General features: G+C 45.2%; 1 protein-coding gene across 1 annotated transcript in view; it reads right to left on the reverse strand.

Moving 5' to 3' along the window:
- LOC146839007 (uncharacterized) overlaps window positions 1-8,729 on the reverse strand; it is a gene marked incomplete at its 5' end in the record, with an annotated part of 251,706 nt that extends 242,977 nt beyond the window's left edge. The window contains one exon of the mRNA XM_085599999.1: window positions 7,667-8,729. Coding sequence (XP_085456125.1) covers window positions 7,667-8,729 — 1,063 coding nt within the window. The remainder of the gene's footprint in view (window positions 1-7,666) is intronic.
- Window positions 8,730-12,458: the final 3,729 nt, after the last annotated feature.

A 12,458-nucleotide genomic window follows, 5' to 3' on the forward strand; every position in this document is an offset into this window, starting at 1 on the left:
CACTAAATGCCTACTATTATGCGGCTTTTCAATACCAGTCGGAGCAATAAAAGTAGCGATCTCTCTTAACTTCCGAGTTTTGGGCTTTAAAATCTGTCAATGTGTGCCTAGTGATATATACAAGCAAAGTATTGGTGTGCTAAGACGTCTTCAGCACTAATAAAAGGCAGAGAAAACTGATTTCTTGTGTATAGATTTAGAAGGAAATTGGTTCACATGAAGAATTGGCAAACATTGAATTGAGAGCTTGCGCAATTGGATTTCATTAATCCACATGTGCAAGCGGTTGGTGCAAGATATGTACGATATTTATCTATTTGTTAGCTATTTTAAAGACATATAATATGTTTTATATCCGTTCGTTTTCACATAGAGCGGGGCCTCATTTCCTCCGAGCGGATGCCGAGTGAGGTGAGGAGAGCTCCCGTACATTGACGGGTAAGCGTTTTTTTCCCCTTGTGTTTCTGTTTTCTCATGGGTTTTTGCATTGAACATGGAACACTGATATAAATCATAAGTGTTCTAAGAGTTACATTTAGACCCATGGTGATAGACGGTAAGTAAAGATGAAGTAGAGTGATGCTTATGTTTGGGCACTGATTGTTCCCCTTTCCCCTTCTCTGTAGGGAATGGACTAACACTACTGATAAAATTGTCAGAGCGGTGTGTGAAAAAGTCAGCAACCCAAGTAGGTTGTATAATTTCCTTTCTAGTTGTGTTTTTTACTTTTTGGATTACACATATATATATAGCAGTAGCATAAGTTCATAGGTCCTGACGAAAGCCAGATTAGCATATAATCACATGGCTGAAACATGTAGACCCTTCTTGAGCTGGACTTGAGCAGTTATTCTTTCAAAACTGCTCCTGCACTGGTTTTAGTTTCGTCACCTGAACAGAACCAATAAAGTACCATTTCTGTTCCGGTAGATGATTTTAAGATTCACTTTTTTGTTTGTTGCACTCCTTCCCTCGCTACTACCCACATTATCAAGAACCTTGGTTGATACAACATCTCAAAGTGAAGATAAGGTTCACGTCGGTCCTTTCATTGTGTGGCCCTGTTCTAATAGAGGGCACGTGAAAGGCTACTAAATCCCAAATGATGTGGGTGGCTACTTAAGTGGCTGATGGGATTTATTTTCACTTGTTGTAGTATCTAACTACTTCATCCTGATTTTGTTGGTCTGACCCTAGGTTTCCCTTTTTGTGGTTATAATCTTAATATAAGACACATGCAGTGTCCACAATGGACAGAGAATACCCCGACCAACAAAACGGTCTGAAAACCAAACCAAAGCTGTCCGAAAACCACATTCCACAGTCCAGAAACTGCACCAGATTCAGAAAGACAGGCCCCACTAGCCCCAGACCTTTTCAAAGAGTCAGCCAAATTTCTGATTGGTCTGGCAGAGTGTTTGGAAACACCCTGTGTCTTTTAAGGGTCCGCAAATCCACCAGGTTCAAGCAAGACAGTCCAAAGACAATACCAGCACTCAGCCCCACCGGCTAGTGTCGTTCAGACAATACCAGGACACAGCCCCACCGGCTAGTGTCGCTCAGACAATACCAGGACACAGCCCCACCCTTGGCTAGTGTCGTTCAGACAATACCAGGAATTAGCCCCACTGACTAGTGTCGTTTAGACAGAATCAGGACACAGCCCCACTGGCTAGTGTCGTTCAGAAGTGGAGCCCCATTGTACCGATAATCCAATCACTCACCTGGTGCACTCAGGTTGATTCAGATTATTCTCCACTGCTGACTCTTCAGACCAAACAGTCAGTCTCCAAGGTTTTGCCTTCTCAGGACCCCAGCCGGTGGCCACTAGCCGAGGATCCGCCCAATCGGAAGGGCGGGGCAGCTGCGAAAACTAAGCTCGGTCTTATGTATGTGGCCCTGATCCGCCCAACCGACCAGACACCACCCTGGCCCCTGCGACCCGGTTATGGATGAGGGGGCCACTGTTTCTGGGGGTCCCTGTTCGGGCACCAACTGAAAGAAGTGGCCCTTAGGGGCCACCCGGGTTACTAAGAACCACCTGCTATGCCTTCCCAGGAATGAAGAGTTAGTCAGACAGTAGAGAATATAAACAGGCTTTATTATCAGTTCTCTGCAAAGAGAGCCCCAGTCAGACCTGCACCCTAAGATGGACACTGAGGGGACTGCCTTCCCAACGGGTTACAGTAGGTAAAGAACCTTCCCAGCCATCTCCAACCCCGCCCACCGTGGAAAAGTACTGGCTCGAGCTGGACCTGAAGAATGGGGGCACAGAGAGATGTGCTACTACTTGCCAGATGGGTACACCTTATTGGCGACTCAAGGTTACCGTGCTGGGCCTCAGCGTCTTTAAACATGGGAGCAGAGCTACACGCGCAGATTGGTATTTGAAGGAAGAACAACTTATTCATTAGCAAGTCGAGAAACAACGTTAAGCAGAAAAAAGTGAAATACAGTGTTCTGCTGAGGCAAGCAATTCTGGATACATGGGCCTAATGCGGCTGCAGCCTAGGCAGTCTAATAAGGATTACAAAATACAAAATGGAGTCACACTTGCTAACTGAGTCCTGCACATTACGGGGATAACTCAGCGGGTTGCATACAAACGTGGCAGCGGCTACTAACTTAGCTACATAATGCTAATCTAATGTAGCACAGTGCAAGGATATCACAGCTAAGGAATTTTTCAGACTAACAGAGCCCAAACAATGCATTAACAATGAGGCTTTCCTCTCTGCACTTAAGGAAGTGCCACAGACACGAGCATAATGTGTGAAAACCTTCTTCCACTTCAGCCACGAGAGAGGAGGAACTCCTGGAGATGTCAAAAAGAAGGGAGGCCAATAAAGATAATGGGGTAACCCAGTGACCCTCAGAACCTGGGTAAGTGTGCTAAAGAAAAACAGTGGTCTCCGATTACAGGACTAATAATTAGCAAAAACAACTATCCTAAAGGAAATAACAGATACTGTTAGTCATGTACTCTAAACCAAATAAAAAGGTAAATGAATACAATAGTACCTGACCTCACTAGCCATGCTCGAGAGGGCAAAGGTAAGTTTAGTCTCCGGTGATGATTAACACTGGAATTTGATGCAAGGTTTTTCGCTGAATCAGTCTCTGAAGGTGACCAGATGCACAGAAGTGGCTTGAAGTGCAAAATGCCCACAATGTAGAGTTAGGTACCGCTCTACTCTCTGCGGACAGAGCTGCATCCCACTCGACTGTCTGTGGACAGAGCTGTGTCCCACTCTACTGTCTGTGGACAGAGCCATGTCCCACTCTACTCTCTGCCGACGGACCTGCATCCCACTCTACTCTCTGCCGACGGAGCTGCGTCCCACTCTACTCTCTGCGGATAGAGCTGCGTCCCACTCTACTCTCTGCGGACAGAGCTGCATCCCACTCGACTGTCTGTGGACAGAGCTGTGTCCCACTCTACTGTCTGTGGACAGAGCCATGTCCCACTCTACTCTCTGCCGACGGACCTGCATCCCACTCTACTCTCTGCCGACGGAGCTGCGTCCCACTCTACTCTCTGCGGATAGAGCTGCGTCCCACTCTACTCTCTGCGGACAGAGCTGCATCCCACTCTACTCTCTACAGACAGAGCTGCATCCCGCTCTACTCACTGCGGACAGAGCTATGTCCCACTCTACTCTCTGCGGACGGAGCTGCATCCCACTCTAATGTCTGTGGACAGAGCTGTGTCCCACTCTACTGTCTGTGGACAGAGCCATGTCCCATTCTACTCTCTGCCGACGGACCTGCATCCCACTCTACTCTCTGCCGACGAAGCTGCGTCCCACTCTACTCTCTGCGGATAGAGCTGCAACCCATTCTACTCTCTGCGGACAGAGCTGCGTCCCACTCTACTCTCTGCGGACAGAGCTGCATCCCACTCTACTCTCTACAGACAGAGCTGCATCCCGCTCTACTCACTGCGGACAGAGCTATGTCCCACTCTACTCTCTGCGGACGGAGCTGCATCCCACTCTAATGTCTGTGGACAGAGCTGTGTCCCACTCTACTCTCTGCGGACGGAGCTGCCTCCCACTCTACTCTCTGCGGACAGAGCCGTGTACCACTTTACTCTCTGCGGATAGAGCTGCGTCCCACTCTAATCACTGCGGACAGAGCTGCATCCCACTCTACTCTCTGCGGACAGAGCTGTGTACCACTTTACTGTCTTCGGAAAGAGCTGTGTCCCACTCTACTCTCTGCGGATAGAGCTGTGTCCCACGGGAAACAAGGTTTACTACACAACAGACAAAACGCGTTACTTTACAACGTGGTCGTTACAACAACCATGTTGTTACCACGCGTGTCATTACAACGCAAGTTGTTACAACGACTTGCTCTTGGGGGCGTGCAACACCAGGGAATGTGTTGGATTTTAAATCCAACACCTTACCTGCTGTTGTGCAAACTGGAGTAGGAATGGTAATTAATACTATTCCTAAGTCCAGCACGCCCCCTAGAGCAACAACTTGCGTTGTAATGACACACGAGGTTACAACGCGGTCGTTGTAACGACCGCGTTGTAAAGTACTGCGTTGTAAAGGCACGCATTGTAACGTGCTATATTCGTGTCCCACTCTACTGTCTGCGGAGAGAGCTGTGTACCACTCTGCTCTCTGCGGATAGAGTTCTGTCCAATTCACCTCTGGGAAAAGTCCCTTTTACTGCAGCACATTATATAACTATATGTTATTGCCCAGTGTAGCATGTGTTCCATCTATATTCTGTATGTTTCCCGTGTTAATCATCATAACCTAATACACAGGTTGTTATCAGTGCTTAATTTGAGTTAGTCGTTGCAGGTAAGGCACATCACACTAATGTTTGTTGGAACTAAACTTCTTTTTCCTCATTATAGTCTGCCCCACATCAAAACGGTGAAAGACACACAGGGGATAGAAAGAAAAAAAAGCCAAGAGAAAAACCCAGAAAATATGAGGTAGAAAGCAGAAACCTGCTAGAGTAGGATAAAGAGGCCGAGAGTGTCTGGTGGTTGATTAAAGAGGCATCGGGGGGAATCAAGAGTAAGATAGAGAGGCAGAGAGTGTCTGGTGGTGGATTAAAGAGGCATCGGGTGGAATCAAGAGTAAGATAAAGAGGCCGAGAGTGTCTGGTGGTGGATTAAAGAGACATCGGGTGGAATCAAGAGTAAGATAGAGAGGCAGAGAGTGTCTGGTGGTGGATTAAAGAGGCATCGGGTGGAATCAAGAGTAAAATAGAGAGGCGGAGAGTGTTTGGTGGTGGATTAAAGAGGCATCGGGTGGAATCAAGAGTAAGATAAAGAGGCCGAGAGTGTATGGTGGTGGATTGAAGAGGCATCGGGTGGAATCAAGATTAAGATAAAGAGGCGGAGAGTGTCTGGTGGTGGATTAAAGAGGCATCGGGTGGAATCAAGAGTAAGATAAAGAGGCCGAGAGTGTCTGGTGGTGGATTAAAGAGGCATCGGGTGGAATCAAGAGTAAGATAGAGAGGCAGAGAATGTCTGGTGGTGGATTAAAGAGGCATCGGGTGGAATCAAGAGTAAGATAAAGAGGCCGAGAGTGTCTGGTGGTGGATTAAAGAGGCATCAGGTGGAATCAAGACTACACTGTGTTGGTATTCAGCACCCGATACTCAGTAGTGTCGGCTGCACCACTTTTACAAAGTAAGCACTAGTTCTTGTTAACGAAACCCAGGTTATTATCAAGCCTGCTGCTTATTTTACAGACCCCTCTTTTCTCTCTCTGCTTTCCATTTCAAATCTCCCACAGTGCTCCCTCTCATTTCTCTCCCTTTCTACTTCCTTCTTGTCTCGTGTCTCTTTTTTCCTTTTTTTATATATATATATCCTGTACCTCGCTCTCTTCTCCTCTTTCTCTCATTTCAAATCATCGTAAATTACTCAAATTCATGATTGCTTTATCAGCACGGCACAAGTCGGGGGTCGTCAGAGTTTGATGGGGTCCCCCCACTGTTATCTAGAAAAGGGACTCAGTTCCACCTAGCTCCTTAGCCTGCGACTGGGAATTGTTACTTTGTGCCCCAGGACTGCAGACACAGGCCTCAGAGTGTTTGTAACTATCCGTCCCACTAGCAGCGTCCCCTTTATTTATTTGTGTGAGCGGCGCAAGAGAGGAACAGAGAACTTGACAAAATTAGCCCTTCTATTGCTTAATACACTGTAAATGTGAAACACTTTGGGGTTTAGGGGCTGCATAAAGAACAAAGTCAGGAAACAAACGCAAATTAAAAGCACATTTTATTTATTCGCTGAAAACTTCCACATATCTGTTTAAAAATATTTACACTTTCAGTCATTTCTGAGTTTAGTTACAAACTGATAGTGGGAAAAACACATGATGTATAAAAACTGAATCCAAAAACTTCTTACATTATTTTATGTTTCTTGTTTTTAAAACAGGCCATCGACCTTTCATGCGAAAATTATTATAAGGGCCTGACATCACTTCTTGTGGCGTCACTACATGTGACGTCATTGAGATTTGCATGTGATAATGGGCTCATTCACTATTTTCCTTACTTGTGCCGTGTTTATTGGCATGACATGGGTCTATAGCTATTAAAAATAAATGTATAAATTCACAGGTGTTTAGCCCGTTTCGCTGGTGATGTCATACATCGACATGTATTCGGCTGCTTCTTCTTTTTTTAGGTGAATACAAATCTCCTGCCGTTCCCCCTCCTTCCATTTCTCTCTTTTTTCTCCCCCTTTCTTTGTCTCTCTCGCTTTCTTTATCTCTCCTCCTCTCTATCTCCCACACACTCCTGTTAGCTTTAGATTCATGAATCTCACTGCCACTTCTGGCATTCATACGACAAATCCTTCAGAACATTTGAGACCAAGGGACAATCAGTGTGGAAGACGAGTTGCTGGGAGTGCAACGGATTGTCCTGGCACATATCAGCTTTTGATGTGGGATTTCGCTATTTCACCACATTCTTCAACCAGAGTCTGCTGCTTACAGTCGCTCAATTCTGGTAAAAAGTAGAGTTTGGCAAGTCACAAAATGAATAGGGAGAGCCAAGTCGGAGAGGAGCCACGGGTCACATTTAGTTATAAGGCCCGAGACACAAGCTGATACATCAACCGCAAACAGTGTGTAAAAAATGCAGCAAACGTTACTTAAAAACAAGGTATATGCTCTTTTATATCTAAACATAGGTTATTTCTTGAACACCTGTGCTTCGCTTTAGTTCATTACATATACTGCAGTGGCATTTGTTAATAGTAATACATACATTTTACCAATGAAGCTTCCATCTCCAGAGCCCTGACAACATGCCCACTCTGGGTGTGTTGGGTTTATAGGTTTTATCACTAATCCGACAAGTTAGCTGAAAATACCGTTGTTAGTCCCAGTTTTGTTCAGTGTTGCTTTTACAGGAAGTACGATCAGGTGCGATTGAATTTTTTTCTTTGTATCTCTTCTTCATCAAATAAAAATCTTTTCTTTTAATCCACATTGTGCTGCCTCCCACTGTGTATCCTGGTGCATCATGTTGCATTGCTTTGCTTTGTGTACGGAAGTGAACAATCTCTGGAAACAAACACTTTTATAACTCTGCAAATACTGTTATCTGTTTTTCTTCTTTACTGCTAGTCGGGTCTTCTATCAAAAGCCCTTCACACTTTCAGCGCCCTTCTATGTTTTCTCCTTGTGTGTTCGCTGATGACTTTGTAGAAATGGTAATCGACTAAAGATCTTCCCACATTCATTGCACTTGAATGGTTTTTCTCCTGTGTGAGTTCGCTGATGATACCTTAATGTTGAACAGAAGCGAAAACTACTGTCACATTCACTACAATGATAGGGTTTTTCCCCCGTGTGTGTTCGCTGATGACTCTGAAGTTGTGATAACCGACTAAAGCACTTTGTACATTCACTGCACTTGAATGGTTTTTCTCCTGTGTGTGTTCGCTGATGACACCTTAATGCAGAAGAGCTGGGAAAACTACTGTCACATTCACTACAATGATAGGGTTTTTCCCCTGTGTGTATTCGCTGATGAATTTTTAGGTATGATAACTGACTAAAGCTCTTCACACATTCACTGCACTTGAATGGTTTTTCCCCTGTGTGTGTTCGCTGATGAATTTGTAGGTATGATAACTGACTAAAGCACTTTGCACATTCAGTGCACTTGGCTGTTTTTTCCCCTGTGTGTGTTCGATTATGTGTTCGAAGTTGTGATAACCGACTAAAGCACTTTGCACATTCACTGCACTGGTATGGTTTTTCCCCTGTGTGTGTTCGCTGATGACCTTGTAGGTGTTGTAATAGACTAAAGCTCTTCCCACATTCACTGCATTTAAATGGCTTTTCTCCTGTGTGTGTTCGCTGGTGTCTTTGTAGTTGTGATAAGTGACTAAAGCTCTTCACACATTCACTGCACTTGAATGGCTTTTCCCCTGTGTGTGTTTGCTGATGTCTCCGAAGGCTTGATAACTCACTAAAGTACTTTGCACATTCAGTGCACTTGAATGTTTTTTCCCCCATGTGTGTTCGCTGATGACTTTGAAGCACTGATAATCGACTAAAGCTCTTTACACATTCATTGCACTTGTAAGGTTTTTGTCTTGTGTTCGTGTGCTGATGAAGCTTGAGTAGTGATGACAAACTAAAGCTCTCGCTGCATGTGCATGATTCTTCTTTCTTGGTTAGTGTCTGTGGGTCGGGTATATATTTGTCTACATCCCATGTGGCATTTTACACGTTTGATTTCAGTTTTAACAATAGCCACCAAATATTTGCCACACTCCTAATATGTAGAAGGTGTCTTTGTAGGCGATTGTGCCTTTAGATTGGATTATGGCTATGCACGCCATTATGGGTAAAGATGTATCTTCCTTCTGGCCGGTGCAAATTGGGACAGTCTATTGTATTGTAGATAGAAGAACTCCTCTTTCCTTTACCCGTTAGTTGTCCGGATCCGCTCTGTTGTGCTCTTCTCTAGTTATTGTGGTTTGGCCAGAAAGAGTTTACAATTCACCTAGAGCACGGAATGATGGCTTGTCGTCATATTAGAAAACAGAGCACTGCGGTAATCATATCATACCAATCCCATGATCAAAGTTGGTATTTGACACTTGTTTATACAGGAGGCGGTTTGTTATTGTTGTTGCCTTAATTTTCCTAAGGTCATTTCTTCATCTTGTGGTATGGAGGTGCACAGCTCAGCCTCTTACAATCACTGAACTGCCCTTGATGCTTCATCCGGGATCTGTCAGTTTGTGTGCGGGTTCCTCTGTCGCCGACTGCACTGATGTTTCGCTGAATACTGTAGCTCATTATTTCTGCTATTATTGAAGATTTACAGCATAAGCTTCTTCATTGATGGTCATTTCATACATTCAAGGATGGTTTTCTGTTGGATGTAAAGATACTTAACATTACTGAATTGAAACATAATGGAATGAGAATTCACAATGTTTAACTGGTTGTAAAAGACATTTCGGGGGAGATTTACCAAATCTCCACGCAATGCAGCGCAGCATCTCCCCCGCACAAGGCTGTGCTGCGTTGCGCGACTGGGAGGGAGCAGGAGAGCACTATATTTTCAAAGATATGGCTCTCTCCTTTCCCTTGCGCCGGCACTGATTACAGCGGCCCTGGCCATACACACACAGCACCAGAGCGCTCGGGTGTGTGTGTGTGTGAGTCCAGCATAGGTTTTGTAAAGGAAGGACACCCTTCCTGTACAAAATACTATGCCTAGACACAAGGGAACACTTTTCCCATTTTGTATACGTGTTGCACAGTGCAGTACGCATGCAAAGTTAGAAAAGGAAGGAGAAATGAAAGCATTTCTCCTTCCTTGCGCCTAGTTTAAAAGGGCGCAGTTTTCTCTCGCTAAACCCAATCTACTGTATGTGGTAAATTGGGTTTAGCGTGAGAAACCTTGGGAGGTTGCACGGGAACGCCAATGCGCCCCCCTTGGCAGGCCCCCATGGTGTGAAATAATGCGCAGCAGTGCTATGCGCTGTTTCACATTACTTTTACGTTATTTGCTGGAAAGAAAATTAGGAAAAAAAGATTTTGCGCTGTCTTCTGCCACTTTTGTGACACAAACACGGCGCAAAATCTTAGTAAATCTTCCCCTTCTTCTTTACCGACTTTGAAACTTAGCAAGGAATATTTCATCATACACAGATATTTAACTAAAAGTTCTGTTGATCAGGTGACATCTTATTAATGTCTGAAAAGGAGGTGATTTACCAGTGTTCACAGAGTAACTCAGCAAAGTAAGGGCGCTCACGGAGCACCCAAGTGCTACAGGTATAGCTTAAGATAGACGCGTATGGTCAAGATTTCATTTAAACAACAATAGATTTTAGAAAAAGAGAAAGATCAGGCTGGGCTGCAAAATGTCCAGTAACTCTTTACGAAGTATACAGCAAAAGTAACTCCAGTCACACACTTCTTCTCGTTCCTTTCCTATTCACTTAAGATCATCTCAAATACCAAACTCCTGTCTTTACCTTGCTGTTCATAAGTCACCTTTGACACTGTCAATAGCTACCTTGATTCAAGCATTTCTGGTTTCTTCCAACCTGGAAGACCGGAACATTATTGGAGTTGAGGGGGGTTTTCTATCGCCATAACATCTGTCCATCTCCCTGAAACTGGTGCAGCTTACAGCGCCCCCGAATCTGACCCTGAAAGACAACTTTAAAAAGCAAGTCTTTAGTTCTTCCTAATGTAGATAAAGTTCTGTAAGATGTAGCTCCTTCCGGGGCTTTTGTGTCAAAACGAGCGAGGGGTTCACTGTAAGGCCCGTCCTTTACATTATACGCGCAGATAAGGCAAACAAACGTTGATTCATATAATATAATATTCAACAATATCAGTCATTTAGTACTTATAGAGAATCCATCACAACCAATAATTTACCTGACATATCCCCGCATCAGATGTGTGCATATTACTCTTTTTCCCCCCTTTTCCACCATTACATGGCATCAGGCATGATGTCCGTTTGGGGCCCAGAATGCACCTTTGTGACTGGATGGGCATTTGGCAGAGCGGGAGGAGGTGTGAGCTATCCACAGGTGATGCAGCAGTTCTACCTTTCCATATTTGTCATATTCAAGTATACCAAGTATACAGTAATTTCCTGTCCTTCGGCCCCCCTACTGCCCTCTGGCTGTGCACTCACTCTGTGGGGTTCATCAGAAGTCAGATAACGGCCTAATAGTCACAAGGCCATGGATCTCGCTTCTTCTACAACACCTATTACAGACATAGGGCCTAGTTAGGAATTTGTCCAACAGATTATTGCCTCAAAACTAGGGGTGGTTGAAGAATTCCGCTCTGCCGGCAGACCTCGTAAAGTTTTGCCCACTCCGTTCCAAAAAACTCCACAAAGTGATGCAGAACTGAGTTTTTTTTGTCTCAAGCAGTTCGCCAACGGTAAGGTGATGAGCGCTTGTGAGAAAATATAACGTGCTAGACCTCCTGGTGAGATTTCTCATTGCGGGAAGTTGCGGCAGGTCGCGACCACTCGAGTGTAGAAATCTGCCAGCCTCGTTGATGAAGCAGCCACTTGATTAGAGTGTCAATTAGAGCGGCAGAAAGCAGCAGCGCCCTCTGGCGTGACGCGTAGTGCCGTTCGTGCTGATTTTACAGTGAGGGAAAAACTCCTGGCACAAAAATTCAGTGAGAGTAGTGCAACTTAGAAACTCTGACACTAGCGCAAGTCCGCAGAGTGCGGCAGGGTTTCCTTAGCACTTCATGGAGTTCAGCGGAGTAAAACTCTGCGAACTACACCAAGGCCTAATCAAAATGTGACAGATATCCTGTCTGTCTTATTATAATTGCCACAGGATGTAATGCATTTTTAATGGGGCGGGCAGGATACCGGTCACATGTGTGATGGAGTAAACCATTTGCTGAAATCTAAATCAGGCCTTTGGTGTACATTGTGTCCAGTGTGGCTAGCTGGGCTTGAAGGATCTTGTGGTTTGTGGGTCTCTCACTGCTTTGAAGTCACCGCCAGGCAGAACTTCTGTCAGCCGCGTCTTGTGCAGATCTTCCTTCCAGGCATGACTTCTGTCAGCCGCGCCTTGTGTGGATCTTCATTCCAGGCAGGACTTCTGTCAGCTGCGCCTTGTGCAGATCTTTCTTCCAGGCAGAACTTCTGTCAGCCCCGCCTTGTGCAGATCTTCCTTCCAGGCAGGACTTCTGTCAGCTGCGCCTTGTGCAGATCTTTCTTCCAGGCAGAACTTCTGTCAGCCCCGCCTTGTGCAGATCTTCCTTCCAGGCAGGACTTCTGTCAGCTGCGCCTTGTGTGGATCTTCATTCCAGGCAGGACTTCTGTCAGCTGTGCCTTGTGTGGATCTTCATTCCAGGCAGGGGCTTCAGTCAGCTGTGCCTTGTGCAGATCTTCCTTCGATGCAGGGGCTTCAGTCAGCTGTGCCTTGTGCAGATCTTCCTTCG

Source organism: Triturus cristatus, chromosome 4_2 (genome assembly GCF_964204655.1).
Source record: "Triturus cristatus chromosome 4_2, aTriCri1.1, whole genome shotgun sequence".
NCBI lineage: Eukaryota > Metazoa > Chordata > Amphibia > Caudata > Salamandridae > Triturus > Triturus cristatus.